The following is a 17,745-nucleotide window of genomic DNA, read 5'->3' on the forward strand; positions in this document are numbered from 1 at the left end:
TTTCATGCAGAGGGTGGTACGTGAATGAAATGAGCTGCCAGAGGAAGTGGTGGAGGCTAGTACAATTGCAAAATTTAAGAGGCATTTGGATGGGTATATGAATAGGAAAGGTTTGGAGGGATATGGGCTGGGTGCTGACAGGTGGGACTAGATTGGGTTGGGATATCTGGTCGGCGTGGACGGGTTGGACTGAAGGGTCCGTTTCCATGCTGTACATCTCTATGACTCGATGATCTGCCTGCAGTGCTCGCAAGACAAAGCTTTTTACTGTGCCTCGGTACACATGACAATAAATTCAATTCAATTCAGTTTTGGAGTACTGTGTCCACTTCAGGCCACCCTGTTATAGGAAGGATATTATGAAGCTGGAGAGGATTCAGAAAACATGCTGCCAGGACGACTTAAGCTATCGGGAGAGGCTGGATAGGCTGAGATCTTTTTCACTGGAGCGCAGGAGGTCGAGGGGTGACCTTATCGAGGTTTTTAAAACCATGAGGGGCATGGATAGGGTGAATGGCAGGTGTGTTTTCCTTCGGGTGTGGGATTTGAAGACGAAGGGGCAGGTGAGAGAAGAAAGATTTTAAAAAGGACATGAGAGGCAACGATTTCACACAGAGAGTGGTTCGCGTGTGGAATGAACTTCCAGAGGAAGTGCCGGATAGAACGTTTAAAAGACGTTGAGATAAGTTCGATGATTAAGAAAGGCTAGGAGTGATATGGGCCATGCGCAGGCAGGTGGGACTGGTTTAGTTGGAGATTACGGTCAGCATGGACTGGCTGGATCGAAGGGTCTGTTTTAGTGCTGTATGACACACAAACTGGCTGGTACCTGTTTTCCTGAGCAGGGCGGTCGCTGTAGATCCTATCCTCATGGCAGAGGTCCACATCTCCTGTCAAGACCGTAAGGCCATCCTTCTCTTTCTCCTCCGCCTCAGCCCCCTTGCGGTGGGCCTTTCCACCGTTATCCCCGGCTCCCATCGCGCTCTCGATCTCTGCTGCTTCTGACGGGAAACAGTTTGCAAAGTCTTTCTTTTAACCTGGGTTTTGTGAAGGCTGACAATGCTCATGTAGGTGGAAACGGAGTCTATGTTATCATCCCAAGGAAACACAGTAAATAGGTGCAGGAGTAGACCATTCGGCCCTGCACCACCATGATCTCAGTATCCCACTCCCCGGTTTCTTTCTATTACCTCGTTGATCCCTTTATCTGCAAGGACCAAGTCCAGTTCCCTCTTGAATATATCTAATCAACTAGCACCAACGGCTTCCTGTGGGGGAGAATTCCACAAGTTCACAACTCTCTGAGTGAAGAAATCCTTCCTCATCTCAGTCCTTAACGGCTTACCCCTTATTCTGAGACTGTGACCCCCTAGTGCCCAACATTCTTCCCGCATCCAGCCTGTCCAGTCCCTTCAGGATTTTATATGTTTGTACGAGATCCCCCCCTCATATTTCTAAATTCCAGGGAGTACAAGCCCATTCGATCCAATCTGTCAGTCCTGCCGTCCCGGGAATCAGCCCTGGTGAACCTTCACCAGAATCCCTCGACAGCAGGAATGTCCTCCCTCGGACTAGGAGACCAAAACTGCGCTCAACACTCAAGGTGTGGCCTCACCAAAGCCCTGTACACCTGCAGCAAGATCACCAAATCTACAGTATGATAATAGCTAGGGACTTTTGTTTATGAAAGTAGATAACGTGAGAGATCCAAGGTAAAGAGGGGAAAGGCTCAAAGTTCACAGGTTTGGAAAAAAAGAAGACCGGGATTATACAAAGGGCCCAGTGGTTTTATCGCCGGACTGTTAATCCAGGGCAAGTGAGGGACTGCAGATGCTGGAGATCAGAGTCGAAAAGTGTGGCGCTGGAAAAGCGCAGCCGGTCAGACAGCGACCGAGGAGCAGGGGAATCAGGAATATTAATCCAGAGACCCAGGTAATGTTCTGGGGACCCAGGTTTGAATCGACGGTAGAATTTGAATTCAATGAAAATCTGGAATTAAGCCTTCCAGCCTTCTCTGCCATTCAATAGGATTATAGCTGATCATCCGAGTCCCTGTTCCCCCTTTCTCCCCCAGTACCTTTGAACCCTAAAGACCTTCTTGATGAAGGGAGAGTGAAGAGTGCCTTGGAAAGAGCTTGTGGGGTTTGTTCCCAGGATAGGGGGATTGCCCTATGGAGGTGAGATCGGGGAGGCTCGAGAATATGGAGTTTCAAAGAATCAAAGCTGAGCTCACAGAAACAAGACTGGGGGGGCACGGTGGCTCAGTGGTTGGCACCGTTGCCTCACGGCACCGGGGGCCCAGGTTCGATTCCAGCCTCGGGGCGAACGTCTTTGTGGAGTTTGCACATTCTCCCCCCCCACCGTGTCTGTGTGCATTTGGCCATGCTAAATTGTCCCATAGTGCCCAGGGATGTGCAGGTTAGGGTGGATTGGCCATGCTAAATTGTCCCATAGTGCCCAGGGATGTGCAGGTTAGGGGTGGATTGGCCATGCTAAATTGTCCCGTAGTGCCCAGGGATTTGCAGGTTAGGGTGGATTGGCCATGCTAAATTGTCCCGTAGTGCCCAGGGATGTGCAGGTTAGGGTGGGTTGGCCATGCTAAATTGTCCCATAGTGCCCAGGAATGTGCAGGTTAGGGGAGATTGGCCATGCTGAATTGTCCCGTAGTGCCCAGGGATGTGCAGGTTAGGGTGGATTGGCCATGCTAAATTGTCCCATAGTGCCCAGGGATGTGCAGGTTCGGGTGGAGTGGCCATGCTAAATTGTCCCATAGTGTTAGGTGCATTAGTCAGGGGTAAATATCGTTTAGGGAAATGGGTCTGGTCGGTTTACTCTTCGGAGGGTCAGTGTGAACCTGAAGGGCCTGTTTTCATACTGTAGAGAATCTAATCTAATCTAAATAAGTCTGAGGTGGAGGTGCCGATGTTGGACTGAGGTGGACAAAATTTAAAAATCATATAACACCAGGTTATAGCCCAACAGATTTATTTGGAAGCACTAACTTTTGGAGCGCTGCTCCTGATGAAATCTGAAGAAGCTGTTCTCAAATCTTTGTATCTTCTGCTCGATGGAAGAAGGTGGAAGAGATTATAATCGGGGTGGGAGGGGTGTTTGATGACAGCTTTCCCGAGGCAGTGGGAAGTATGGATAGAGTCAGTGGAAGGAAGGGCTGGGCTTTCGTGATGGACTGGGCTGCGTTCACAACTCTCTGTAATTTCTTGCGATCTTGGGCACAGCAATTGCCATACCAAACTGTGATGCATCCGGAAAGGACGCTTTCTATAGTGCGCCCATAGAAAATTGGTAAGAGTCATTGCGGACGCCCTGAATTTCCTCAGCCTGGATGTATGTTTGCTTGCTGAGCTGCAAGGTTCGTTTTCAGACGTTTCGTCACCATACTAGATAACATCTTCAGTGAGCCTCCGAATGAAGCACTGGTGATGTAGCCCGCTTTCTATTTATATGTTTGAGTTTCCTCTGGTTGGTGGTGTCATTTCCTGTGGTGACATCATTTCCTGCGGTGACGTCATTTCCTGTTCTTTTTCTCAGGGGGTGCAACTACTTCTGAGGAAGTAGAGGCGTTGGTGTGCTTTCAGAACTGTAGTGTCGACGTGGATGCAACAGGACAGATTGTTGGTGATATTTAATCCTAGGAACTTGAAGCTCTGGACCATCTCCACCTCAGACAGGGGCGTGTCCTCCACTTGGCTTCCTGAGGCTGCTGACCAGTTCCTTTGTTTTGCTGACATTGAGGGAGAGATTGTAGTTGAGAGTGTGGCGCTGGAAAAGCACAGCAGGTCAGGCAGCATCCGAGGCGCAGGAGAATCGACGCTTGGGGCATAAGCCCTTCATCAGGACCTTGTAGAGAGAGGAGAACTTCTTCAAGGTAGGCGTCCTTGGAAGAGGCTCCTCAGTAGGGTTAAAATCAACCAGTTGAAAGTGAGGACTGCAGACACTGGAGATCAGCGTCGAGCTCATGTCCGAAATGTTGATTGTCCTGCTCCCCGGATGGTGCCTGACCTGTTGCGCTTTTCCAGCACCACACTCTCGACTCTGACCTCCAGCATCTGCAACCCCTCACTTTCTCCTAATTGAGTGTTGTCTCTCTGTCACACCGCTAAACTCTCTGTCGCGTTCCCGTACTCTGTCTCATCATTGTTTGAGATCTGGCCCACTGTGGTGGGGTCATCAGCAAATTTGCAAATGGAGTTAGAGCCATGGAATTGGCCACAAAGTCATAAGTGTATAAGGGGTACAGTCAGGGCTGAGCACGCAGCCTGGAGGGATGCCAGTGTTGAGGATTATTCTGGAGGAAGTGATGTCACCTGCCCTTACTGATTGCGGATCAGGAAGTCGAGGACACAGTTGTAGCTGGGTGGTGGGAGTGGTGCAGAGTCGCAGATCTCGGAGTTTGTAGTTGAGTTTGCTTGGAATTGTAGTGTTGCAGACGGAGCTAATGGCAATAAACAGGAGCCAGATATGGGTGCCCTTGTTATCCAGATGTTCCAAGGATGAGTGGAGGGCCAGGGAGATGGTGTCTGACATGGACTATTGTGATTATCTAAAAACCAAGGAAATGACGCTACAAATTAGATTACTTTACAGTGTGGAAACAGGCCCTTCGGCCCAACAAGTCCACATCGACCCGCCGAAGCGTAACCCACCCATACCCCTACATTTACCCCTTACCTAACACTACGGGCAATTTAGCATAGCCAATTCACCTGACCTGCACATCTTTGGACTGTGGGAGGAAACCGGAGCACCCGGAGGAAACCCACACAGACACGGGGAGAACGTGCAAACTCCACACAGTCAGTCGCCTGAGGCGGGAATTGAACCCGGGTCTCTGGCGCTGCGAGGCAGCAGTGCTAACCACCGTGCCGCCCACCAAATCATTGGTCGGACCACATTTAGAGTATTGTGTGCAGTTCTGGGCACCTTATTTGTAGAAGAATATTAAAGCCTTGGAAAGAGTTCAAAAGAGATTGACCAAAATGATACCAGGCATGAGAGATTTTAGACACAATGAGAGATGAGAGAAACTGGGGCTTCTGCTCTTAGAGCAGAGAATATTAAGAGGTGATCTTATTGAGGTGTGCAAAATGGTGAACAATTTTGACAGGGTAAAGAAGGACAGTCTGTATCCACGAGTTGATATCGAGTCATAGAGATGTACAGCACGGAAACAGACCCTCGGTCCAACACGTCCATGCCGTCCAGATATCCCAACCCAATCTAGTCCCACCTGCCAGCACCCGGCCCATATCCCTCCAAACCCCTCCTATTCATATACCCACCCAAATGCCTTTTAAATGTTGCAATTGTACCAGCCTCCACCACATCCTCTGGCAGCTCATTCCATACACGTACCACTCGATATGTCAGTAACTGGGGGTCACAAATTCAAAAGTGTCAGCATGAGAACTAGAAGCAAAATGAGGAGAAACGTTTTCACTCAAGAGTATTAGGATTCGGAATGCACTGCCCAGGAGAGTGATGGAGGTGAATTCCACAGGAAGTACCAGCCTCGGGTGACTGTCTGTGTGGAGTTTGTACGTTCTCCCCGTGTCTATGTGGGTGCTCCAGTTTCCTCCCACAGTCCAAAGATGTGCAGGTTAGGGTGGATTAGCCATGCTAAATTGTCCCATAGTGCCCAGGGATGTGCAGGTTAGGGTGGATTGGCCATGCTAAATTGTCCCATAGTGCCCAGGGATGTGCAGGTTCGGGTGGATTAGCCATGCTAAATTGTCCCGTAGTGCCCAGGGATGTGCAGGTTAGGGTGGATTGGCCATGCTAAATTGTCCCATAGTGTCCAGGGATGTGCAGGTTAGGGTGGATTGGCCATGCTAAATTGTCCCATAGTGCCCAGGGATGTGCAGGTTCGGGTGGATTAGCCATGCTAAATTGTCCCATAGTGTCCAGGGGTGTGCAGGTTAGGGTGGATTGGCCATGCTAAATTGTCCCGTAGTGCCCAGGGATGTGCAGGTTAGGGTGGATTGGCCATGCTAAATTGTCCCATAGTGTCCAGGGATGTGCAGGTTAGGGTGGATTGACCATGCTAAATTGTCCCATAGTGTTCAGGGATGTGCAGGTTAGGGTGGATTGGCCATGCTAAATTGTCCCATAGTGCCCAGGGATGTGCAGGTTAGGGTGGATTGGCCATGCTAAATTGTCCCATAGTGCCCAGGGATGTGCAGGTTAGGGTAGATTGGCCATGGGAAATGTGAGGTTACTGAGATAGGGTTTGGGTGGGATGCTCTTCAGAGGGTTGCAGACTCCAAGGGCTGAATGGCCTCTGGCCACACGGTAGGGATTCAAAACAAAAAGGTTTAGGTAGAGAGCTGGATCTGTACTTGAATGTGATGAATCCAGAATGCTATGGAGATAGGGCCGGGAGTGGGACTAGCGGGGTAACTCTTTTGGGAGCCGGTGTAGCTACGATGGGGTGAATCACCTCCTTCTGGTTAGATAGATCGGCCATGCTAAATTGCACCGAGGTGTCCAAGGATTTGCAGGCACGGTGGATTAGCCATAGTAAATGCAGGATTGCAGGGAGTGTGGTGTGAGTGAGTGTGTATTTTGGGATGCTGCGGATTCAATGGTCCGAGTGTCCTCTTTCTGCGCTGTGATTGAAGATCATAGAATCCCTTCACTGTGGAAACAGGCCCTTTCGCCTTGTGAGTTCACACTGGCTGTTATGAAGGTGTAGAGGTGGACTGTACCTTTAAGCGAGTTGAAAAGCTAGCCAGGACTGACAAAGCACAGAGAGTCCTGAACAAGGCAACAATGTCACACCTCATCGAAACAAATAGCAGCAGATAGGTTACCATGAAACAAAAACAAATTCAAATTCAGCCAATCAGTTTAAATTCTGCCCCGAGATTGGCCGTGCCCCAAGATACCAAACTCCAATCAAATTTGAATTTAGTATTTTGCTGATATTAAAATCAATAAAACAATCCGATGTATTGGGGTATAAAACCAGTCATTTTGAACAGTTGGGGGAGAACTGCCAAGGACCAATAAATGTAGACTGCTAGCTGAAAAGCTCTCTGAAAGATACCTGTCTGTGGGGAGTACGTGCAGCAGGACATCGAGGCTGACAGGGAGAGCATTTACAGAGAAAATCTAGAAAGGAGAATTTGCAAAGCTGCCTGGTTTCGAAACATGATTCTTTTTTGTAAATCTTAATCGAGAATTTTTATCAGACTAGTATTATAGAGTGGGAGGTAACAGGTAGGTTTAAGAGAAAGAAGTTGTAAATAGTTGTTGGTTTTAATATTCTCTGTTGGAATTAAAGGATAAAGTTGTAAATTTTTACTTTAAGTAGTGACCTCTGGGATAGTCCTTTGCCTCTTGAATTTTAACAGATTATAGCCTGAGGTGAATCTTTTCTGTGTGGCTGGTTTAAATTAGCAGAGGGGTTTATCTTGTGTCGTAACACCGGTCCTCCGAAGAGTAACCCAGGGAGAAAGTGAGGTCTACAGATGCTGGAGATCAGAGCTGAAAATGTGTTGCTGGAAAAGCGCAGCAGGTCAGGCAGCATCCAGGGAACAGGAGAATTGACGTTTCTCCTGTTCCCTGGATGCTGCCTGACCTGCTGCGCTTTTCCAGCAACACATTTTCAGCGAAGAGTAACCCAGCCAGACCCATTTCCCTGTCCTATTATCAGATATTTACCCCTGACTAATGCACCTAACCTGCACATCCCTGGGTACTACAGGACAATTTAGCATGGAGAAAGTGAGGTCTGCAGATGCTGGAGATCAGAGCTGAAAATGTGTTGCTGGAAAAGCGCAGCAGGTCGGACAGCATCCAAGGAGCATCCCTGAAGAAGGGCTCATGCCTGAAACGTCGATTCTCCTGCTCCTTGGATGCTGCCCGACCTGCTGCGCTTTTCCAGCAACACATTTTTAGGGACAATTTAGCATGGCCAATCCATCCTAACCTGCACATTCCTGGACACTACAGGACAATTTAGCATGGCCAATCCACCCTAACCTGCACATACCTGGGCACTATGGGACAATTTAGCATGGCCAATCCACCCTAACCTGCACATCCCTGGGCACTATGGGACAATTTAGCATGGCCAATCCACCCTAACCTGCACATCCCTGGGCACTATGGGACAATTTAGCCTGGCCAATCCACCCTAACCTGCACATCCCTGGGCACTATGGGACAATTTAGCATGGCCAATCCACCCTAACCTGCACATTTTTGGATTGTGGGAGGAAACCGGAACCGCTGAGTCACTGCGCCGCCCCAAGATCCTAGTATGAGTTGTGTACTGTCACAATCCAATGATTCTGCGGGCCGAACGGCCACCTCTGTGTGCTGCACTGACCTGATGGTTTTGTACGAGTGTGGCTCTCAAACTGAAAGCTGTGATAGGTCCCATCTCGTTAGGCAGCAATCCCGATTTTAAAAAGTGAAGTAATGGCGGTGCCCACCTCACCTGTGGCTGCTCATTACCTGCCAGATCCCCGCTGAGCGAATTCTCGGTGATTGCGGCAGAGGCGCCCGGGCCTGCAGGTCCTCGTGACGTGAACCCGTCCTGGCAGCGTCCCCGCTCCGGATGGACGTGCTGTGTTCTCAGGTAGCTGGAGGGCTCGGGGGCTGTTCGGTTCTCCCCCTGTCTGCTCGGGAACAAGGGGGTGAAACAGAGGTGAGGAGTGCAGGTGAGAAACATTGGTTGGAGCATTCACCGCACAGACACCCCTCCTCTGCCCTCTTCTCTAACACTCGCCCTGCTCCACCTTGGGCCTATCATGTTTGGATAATACCTCCAGCTCAAGGAAGCGAGAGCTCCTATCTCGTCTGATTCCGCAGGGAGAAAGTGAGGACTGCATGCTGGAGACTAGCATCAAAATGTTAAAAATCACACAAGGGTTATGGTCCGACAGGTCAAACCTGTTGGACTCTAACCTGGTGTTGTATGATTTTTAACTTTGTACACCCCAGTCCAACACTGGTATCTCCAAATCAGCGTCAAAAAGTGTGGTGTTGGAAAGGCACAGCATCCGAGGAGCAGGAGAGTCGACGTTTGGAGCGTAAGCCCTTCACACGTTCCTGATGAAGAGTTTATGCTTGAAATGTCGACTCTCCTGCTCCTCGGATGTTGCCCGACCGGCTGTGCTTTCCAAGCACCACATGTTTTGACTTTGATTCTGTAGGCTGCTTGCTGAAAAGAGTTTGGGAGTTCAGAACTGGAGGGGCATAGGTTTAGGGTGAGAGGGGAAAGATATAAAAGGGACCTAAGGGGCAACCTTTTCACGCAGAGAGTGATGCGTGTATGGAATGAGTTGCCCGAGGATGTGGTGGACACTGGTACAATGGCAACAGTTAAAAGGCACCTGGATGGGGACATGAATAGGAAGAGTTTTGAGGGATATGGGCCAAGTGCTGGCCAATGGGATTGGATTAGGTTAGGGCATGGACGATTTGGACCGAAGGGTGTGTTTCCGTGCTGTACATCTCTCTGACCCTATGGCTGAATGGCCTCCTGTCCCACATCAGTCTCACTGAGCTCGTCTGTTTTTCGGATTAGAGTGCGGAGTGCGAGAGTTAATGTCGGCATTGACAATTATTCTGAACTTGTCTTTGTATTTCCCTGCTCTGGCTGTGTTATGTCAATCATGAACAGTTTTAATATTCTTTTTGTAAAAAGTGGTTTCCCACCCACTCTGGTTGACGGGGCCCTCAACTTCATCTGTCCCATTGCCCGTACTCCCTCCCTTGCCAACCCCCCCCCCCCCCATCGCTGACAACAGCGTGATCGGGTACCCCTCGTCCTCACTTTCTGTCCCACCAGTCTCTGCGTTCAAAGAATCATTCTCTGCCATTTCAGACAACTCCATCACCAAACACATCTTGCTCTCACTACCAATGTCCTCATTTTGCAGGGATCGTTGCCTCCAGTTCATTCTACAACCACCGACACCATCCCCGCCCCGTCCACTGCACCTTCCCCTGTAACCGCAGAAGGTGCAACACCTGCCCCTTACACTCCTCGCTGCTCACCATCCAAGGGCCTGAGCCAGGTGAAGCAACATTTCACCTGTACCTCCTCTGATCTTGTGTATTGTATTCACTGCACCTAATGCAAATTGGAGAAACCAATCGCAGACTGGGTGATCGCTTTGCAGGACTCTGACCTTCCCATAGCCGGTCACTTTAACACAGCGTCCTGCTCGCATGGCCACATGTCTGTTCTCAGTGGAGAAGGCTGGAAGAACATAGCAGGCCGGGCAGCATCAGCTGTGGAGAAGTCAATGTTTCGGCTGTGACCCTTCTCTAGTCCTGAACAAGGGTTACACCTGAAATGTCGACCACTCCACCTCCTGAAGCTGCCTGGCTTGCTGTGTTCTTCCAGCCGCCTGCTTGTCTACCTTGGATTCCAGCATCTGCAGTTTTTGTTTTCTCTAACAGAGGAGGTATAATTAGTAAGTTTGCGGATGACACCAAAATTGGAGGTGTAGTGGACAGCAAAGAGGGTTACCTCAGATTACAACAGGATCTGGACCAGATGGGCCAATGGGCTGAGAAGTGGCAGATGGAGTTTAATTTAGATAAATGCGAGGTGCTGCATTTTGGGAAAGGCAAATCAGGGCAGGACTTATACACTTAATGGTAAGGTCCCAGGGAGTGTTGCTGAACAAAGAGACCTTGGAGTGCAGGTTCATAGCTCCTTGAAAGTGGAGTTGCAGGTAGATAGGATAGTGAAGAAGGCATTTGGTATGCTTTCCTTTATTAGTCAGAGTATTGAGTATAGGAGTTGGGATGTCATGTTGCGGCTGTGCAGGACATTGGTTAGGCCACTGTTGGAATATTCTGTGCAGTTCTGGTCTCCTTCCTATCGGGAAGATGTTGTGAAACATGAAAGGGTTCAGAAAAGATTTACAAGGATGTTGCCAGGGTTGGAGGGTTTGAGCTACAGGGAGAGGCTGAACAGGCTGGGGCTGTTTTCCCTGGAGCGTCAGAGGCTGAGGGGTGACCTTATAGAGGTTTATAAAATCAAGAGGGACATGGATAGGATAAACATCTTTTCCCTGGGGTGGGGTAGTCCAAAACTAGAGGGCATAGGGTTAGGGTGAGAGGGGAAGATATAAAAGGGACCCAAGTGGCAACCTTTTCACCTGGTGCGTGTATGGAATGAGCTGCCAGAGGAAGTGGTGGAGGCTGGTACAATTACAGCATTTAAAAGGCATCTGGATGGGGACATGAATAGGAAGGGTTTAGAGGGATATGGGCCGGGTGCTGGCAGGTGGGACTAGATTGGGTTGGGATATCTGGTCGGCATGGACGGGTTGGACCGAAGGGTCTGTTTCTGTGCTGTACATCTCTATGAGTCTATGATGTGTCTGTCCTCTGCATGCTGTAGTGTTCAAGTGAATCGCAGCGCTAACTGGAATACCATCATCTCATCTTCAGACCAGGCACGTTACAGTCTTCTGCACTTAATACTGAGTTCAACACCCTCAAATTGTGAACCAGCTCCCATTCCTTCCCTTTCTTTTAGCTTGTTATCATATCCTCTTTTCCCTCCCCCGTCCAAGTGGGACTGTCTGTCCTTTCAGGTCTGGATAGAGACAAATGCTGGAACCCAAGGCAGACAGGCAGGGGGCTGGAAGAACACAGAGAGCCAGGCAGCGTCAGGAGGTGTGAAGTAGGCATTTCAGGCCTTAAAGAAGGATTACACCCGAAACGTCGACTTCTCCACCTCCTGACGCTGCCTGGCCTGCTGTGTTCTGGTGCAGTGAATACAATACACAAGATCAGAGGAGGTACAGGTGAAATGTTGCTTCACCTGGCTCAGGCCCTTGGATGGTGAACAGCGAGGAGTGTAAGGGGCAGGTGTTGAACCTTCTGCGGTTACAGGGAAGGTGCAGTGGACAGGGCGGGGATGGTGTCGGTGGAGAAGCCACCAGGGGTTTCAAGATGGTGGCTCAGTGGTTAGCACTGCTGCCTCATGGCACCAGGGACCCAGGGTTAATTCCACCCTCGGGGCGACTGTCTGTGTGGAGTTTGCACATTCTCCCTGTGTCTGTGTGGGTTTCCTCCAGGTGCTCCGGTTTCCTCCCATAGTCCAAAGTTCTGCAGGTTAGGGTGGATTGGCCATGCTAAATTGTCCCGTAGTGCCCAGGGATGTGCAGGTCAGGGGTGGATTGGCCATACTAAATTGTCCCGTAGTGCCCAGGGAGGTGCAGGTTAGGGTGGATTGACCATGCTAAATTGTCCCGTAGTGTCCAGGGATGTGCAGGTTAGGGTGGATTGGCCATGCTAAATTGTCCCATAGTGCCCAGGGATGTGCAGGTTAGGGTGGATTGGCCATGCTAAATTGTCCCATAGTGCCCAGGGATGTACAGGTTAGGGTGAATTGGCCATGATAAATTGTCCCATAGTGCCCAGGGATGTGCAGGTTAGGGTGGATTGGCCATGCTAAATTGTCCCATAGTGCCCAGGGATGTGCAGGTTAGGGTGGATTGGCCATGCTAAATTGTCCCATAGTGCCCAGGGATGTACAGGTTAGGGTGGATTGGCCATGCTAAATTGTCCCATAGTGCCCAGGGATGTGCAGGTTAGGGTGGATTGGCCATGCTAAATTGTCCCGTAGTGCCCAGGGATGTGCAGGTTAGGGTGGATTGGCCATGCTAAATTGTCCCATAGTGCCCAGGGATGTACAGGTTAGGGTGGGTTGGCCGTGCTAAATTGTCCCATAGTGCCCAGGGATGTGCAGGTTAGGGTGGATTGGCCATGTTAAATGTCTCGTAGTGCCCAGGGATGTGCAGGTTAGGGTGGATTGGCCATGGTAAATTTTCTCGTAGTGCCCAGGGATGTGCAGGTTAGGGTGGATTGGCCATGCTAAATTGTCCCATAGTGCCCAGGGATGTGCAGGTTAGGGGTGGATTGGCCTTGGTAAATTGTCTCGTAGTGCCCAGGGATGTGCAGGTTAGGGTGGATTGGCCATGCTAAATTGTCCCGTAGTATCCAGTATGTGGATTGGCCGTTCTAAATTGTCCCGTAGTGTCCAGGGATGTGCAGGTTAGGGTGGATTGGCCATGGTAAATTGTCCCATAGTGCCCAGGGATGTGCAGGTTAGGGTGGATTGGCCATGGTAAATTGTCCCATAGTGCCCAGGGATGTGCAGGTTAGGGTGGATTGGCTGTGCTAAATTGTCTCGTAGTGCCCAGGGATGTGCAGGTTAGGGTGGATTGGCTGTGCTAAATTGTCCCATAGTGCCCAGGGATGTGCAGGTTAGGGGTGGATTGGCCTTGGTAAATTGTCTCGAAGTGGCCAGGGATGTGCAGGTTAGGGTGGATTGGCCATGCTAAATTGCCCCGTAGTATCCAGGATGTGGATTGGCCGTTCTAAATTGTCCCATAGTGCCCAGGGATGTGCAGGTTAGGGTGGATTGGCCATGCTAAATTGTCCCATAGTGCCCAGGGATGTGCAGGTTAGGGTGGATTGGCCATGCTAAATTGTCCCGGAGTGTCCAGGATGTGGATTGGCCATGCTAAATTGTCCTGTAGTGCCCAGGGATGTGCAGGTCAGGTGAAGTGGTCATGCTAGATTGCCCATAGTGTTAGGTGTATTAGTCAGAGGGAAATGGGTCTAGGTGGGTTAGTCTTCGGAGGGTCAGCGTGGACTTGTGGGGCCAAATGGCCTGTTTCCACACTGTAGGGAATCTAATCTAATCCAGGACAACGCATCTTCCCTAAACTCCAAAGTTAGAAGTCACACAACTCCTAGTTAGGAGCAGTGCTCCAAAAGCTAGTGCTTCCAAATAAACCTGTTGGACTATAACCTGGTGTGTGATTTTTAACTTTGTCCACCCCAGTCCAACAGTGGCCCCTCCACAGCTAAACTCCAAATTCTTCCATACCTCGGGAGTGTGTAACACCTTACTTACTGAATTATTTGCATTTGATGCCCGTTTGTTGGCCCATGGGTGACAGGAGCGGGAGCCCTCAATGTTCGAGGGAAATTTCCAGGTAGGTACTTCTGTGAACAATGCAGATCATTAATGGTTCATCACATCAGAAACACAGACAGTGGATAGTTAGTTTAAGACCCTGTTGCTTTGAGGAGGGGAAGAAACATATCTTATAAAGAAAGGCAGAACTCGCACTACACTGTCCCCTCACCCCCTGCTCAGTCAAAACTAACAGGACAGGGACAGCACAGGGTTAGATACAGAGTAAAGCTCCCTCTACACAGTTCCCCCCCACTCCCAGGACAGGGACAGCATGGGGTTAGATACAGAGTGAAGTTCCCTCTACACTGTCTCCATCAAACACTCCCAGGACAGGGACAGTGCGGGGTTAGATACAGAGAAAAGCTCCCTCTACACTGTCCCCCATCAAACACTCCCAGGTGAGGGACAGCACAGGGTTAGATACAGAGTAAAGCTCCCTCTACACTGTGCCCCCCAAACACTCTCAGGGACAGGGACAGGACAGGTTTAGATACAGAGTAAAGCTCTCTCTACACTGTCCCCATCAAACACTCCCAGGACAGGGCAGCATTGGGCTAGATACACACTACAGCTTCTCTACACTGTTCCCCATCAAGCACTCCCAGGACAGGGACAGCAAAGAGTTAGACACCGAATAAAGCATCCTCTACACTGTCTCTCCATCCAACACTCCCAGGATGGGGACAGCATGAAGTTAGGTACAGCGTAAAGCCGCCTCTCCATTTGTCTGCACTAAAACATTGTGCCGGTGTGAGGCAAATGGGGTCAGCGGTACTCTGTACCATTAAGCTGAGCATTGGGAATTGGGAACTGATGCAGAGGTCTCTGAAATACAGGTGGTGTCACTGCATGTCAAACACTTACCAAAGGCATGGCGGGTGGGATACCGCTGGCATGGGGCAACACACTGTTCAGGGAGAGCTTGTACTGAATGGCATCTGTCAGTTTGTTTACAATCCTTTCCTGGGCTGACCCACTGGGTTCCTGCAGAAATATAAAAGTGGGAAGAGGAAGCAGCCTAAGATGTGAATAATCCAGCTCCCTTCGCAGGGAATCACTCTGTAGTTTTGTGCTCACCTATACGTTGCTCAGGTCCAGGTTGTACAATGTGTGCTTATTCCTGACACATTTCCCACATCACTCAGTGCCCAGGGATATGGACATTGTCCCAACTCCCTTGTAAACAACCCGTGTCGATTAATCATCGCTGGTGTTTTTCAAACCTTGTCCAGTGTAAAGTTCCACATTTCTCTTGTCACTAAGAGGCACTCTGTTGAGCCTGGGTACCAATCCCTTCATGGTCTCTCTGTCTCTCTCTCTCTCTTTCTGTCTGTCTGTCTGTCTCTTTCTGTCTGTTTCTCTCTTTCTGTCTGTCTCTCTCTGTCTGTCTGTCTGTCTCCCTGTCTGTCTCTCTCTGTCTGTCTGTCTGTCTCTGTCTCTCTGTCTGTCTGTCTCTCTGTCTGTCTGTCTGTCTGTCTCTCTGTCTGTCTGTCTCTCTGTCTGTCTGTCTCTCTGCAGCCATCAGACTGTGGCTTTGTTAGAGTTATACAGCATAGAAACAGGCCCATTTGCCCAATGCGTTTACGCCAACCAACAAGCTACATTAATCCCATTAACCTGTAATTGGTCCATATCCTAGTGTCCTCTGGCATTTTAAGTGCTCATCCAGATGCGTCTCTAATGTTGCGAGAGTAGCTGTCTCCACCAGCCTCCCATGAAGCACGTTCCATCCTCCTACCACCCTCTGGGTGAATACATTCTCTCTCAGATCTCCTGTAAACCAATTGCTCCTCAGCTTATCACTACACCCTCTGGTCTATGCAGTCTCTCCTCACAACTGAGACTTTTCATACCAGGCAGTGCATTTTCTCTGCACCATGCAATAATATCCTTCTGATAGCATAGTGTCACGAAACTGGTCCCTTTTTTCTGAAAGCTGTTCCTTTTCTCAAGGATACTGTGTCCTTGTTTTTCCCCCCCCCCCAGAGGTTTCCAGTTCTGATTGGACTGGTTTGGTACAGAGCTTTAAGGGTATTGAGAGGCCTTTTGTTTATATGTAAGCAAATGAGACTTCAGGCCAAACTGGTCATGATTTAGAAGTGACCTGTATAATGGAAGGGGAGTGGTCAGCTCTCTGCTGAGTGTTTCAGTCCAGAACTAGTTAGGAGTTCAACAGTGAGCTGTGTGGGAACTCTCTCTCTCTTCTTCTGCCCTTCTAACTTCAACCTGTAAAGCATTTGTTCCATTTTCTACTGTGTTTTATAAGGGGGTTTGCTTATTGGCACTGTCGTGTTTCTTAGGAACAGCACAAATCTAGTTGGATAGACTGAATTCTGGAAGGGTTCTTTGTGTTTCATTGTGTAATTTTGTGAATAATTTTTTGTCTGTTTTAAAACCGGTACTCAACCTAGCTAACTTACTCTGGGTAACTTTCGCTGTACACTTACCAAAACAAATTGCAAAGTTATGATTAGATTAGATTTCCTACAGTGTGGAAACTGGCCCTTCAGCCCAAAACGTCCACACCGACCCTCAGAAGAGTAACCTACCCAAACCCCTTTTCCCTTTGACTAATGCACCCTACACTATGGGCAATTTAGCGTGGCTAATTCACCTAACCTGCACATCTTTGGACTGTGGGAGGAAACCCACGCAGCCATGGGGAGAATATGCAAACTCCACACAGACAGTCGCCCAAGGTTGAAATCGAACCTAGGACCCTGGTGCTGTGAGACAGCAGTGCTAACCACTGAGCCACCCGTATGGACTGGGCCATCTGCTTAAGAATATTTTGAGTGGTCTGGCCTAGTCCAGACCAGTAACAACTAGAACTGTGCACAATATTACACCTTCTACATTGATATCCAAGTTGTTAACGTACATAATAAACAACAAGGGTGATTCTGGTGGTATACTACTACAGGCAAGTTTCCAATTACAAAAACAACCCTCCATCATCATTCTTTGCCTCCTATTGGCAAGCCAACTTTGGATCCCATGGTCTCTTACATTTTGGACCAGCCTTCCAGTTGGAACTCCCTCCAATCCAAGTTCCAAGCCTGCACGTCCCACTTACCTGACAGAACAAGTAAATGGAGTCCCACGCTGCCGGAGGGTCGGGGCTGAGAGCATGGGCACTCTCAGAAGGTTGAGGCTGAGGGAGTGCCGCACTGGCAGAGGGTCGGTGCAGACGGATGTGACACTGTCGGAGGGTCAGCGCCGGGGGAGTGGGCGCTGACAGAAGGTCAGGGCTGATGGAGGGGGCACTGTCGCAGGTCAGCACAGAGGGAAGGGGCGCAGAGGGTGCGCTTGCAGTATTGGAGAGCCAGTGCTGAGGGAGAGCTGCACTGTCGGAGGGTCAGCGCTGAGGGAGCACTACACTGACAGAGAGTCAGCGCTGAGGGAGCGTTACACTGTTGGAGGGTCAGCGTTGAGGGAATGCAGCAGTGTCAGAGGGTCAGCGCTGAGGGAGCGCTGCACTGTCGGAGGGTCAGCGCTGAGGGAGCATCACACTGTTAGAGGGTCAGCACTGAGGGAATGCAGCACTGTCGGAGGGTCAGCGCTGAGGGAGTACCGTATTGTGAGAGGGTCAGCGCTGAGGGAGCGCCGCACTGTCGGAGGGTCAGCGCTGAGGGAGCATCGCACTGTCAGAAGATTAGTGCTGAGGGAGCACGGTTGCTGTCAGAGGGTCAGCACTGAGGGAGGGGGCAGTATCAGAGGGTCAGTACTGAGGGAGGGGGCAGTATCAGAGGGTCAGCCCT

At 49.9% G+C, this 17,745-nt stretch overlaps 1 protein-coding gene across 3 annotated transcripts in view; it reads right to left on the reverse strand.

Annotated features, from left to right (window-relative positions):
- ttc24 (tetratricopeptide repeat domain 24) overlaps positions 1-17,745 on the reverse strand; it is a 74,265-nt gene that overhangs the window by 16,966 nt on the left and 39,554 nt on the right. Inside the window, exons 6-9 of one of the 3 annotated variants that reach the window (XM_087985041.1) lie at positions 14,849-14,968; positions 13,919-14,007; positions 8,482-8,645; positions 830-1,001 (exon numbers count right to left, since the gene is read on the reverse strand). In XM_087985041.1, coding sequence (XP_087841167.1) covers positions 830-1,001; positions 8,482-8,645; positions 13,919-14,007; positions 14,849-14,968 — 545 coding nt within the window. Of the gene's footprint in view, positions 1-829; positions 1,002-8,481; positions 8,646-13,918; positions 14,011-14,848; positions 14,969-17,745 lie in introns of all 3 variants that reach the window. The other 2 variants (XM_087985040.1, XM_087985039.1) reach the window with 2 other exon arrangements.

Source organism: Chiloscyllium plagiosum, unplaced genomic scaffold, assembly GCF_037043375.1.
Source record: "Chiloscyllium plagiosum isolate Xiang-an unplaced genomic scaffold, Cpla_swu_hap1 HiC_scaffold_50, whole genome shotgun sequence".
NCBI classification, from domain to species: Eukaryota; Metazoa; Chordata; class Chondrichthyes; order Orectolobiformes; family Hemiscylliidae; genus Chiloscyllium; species Chiloscyllium plagiosum.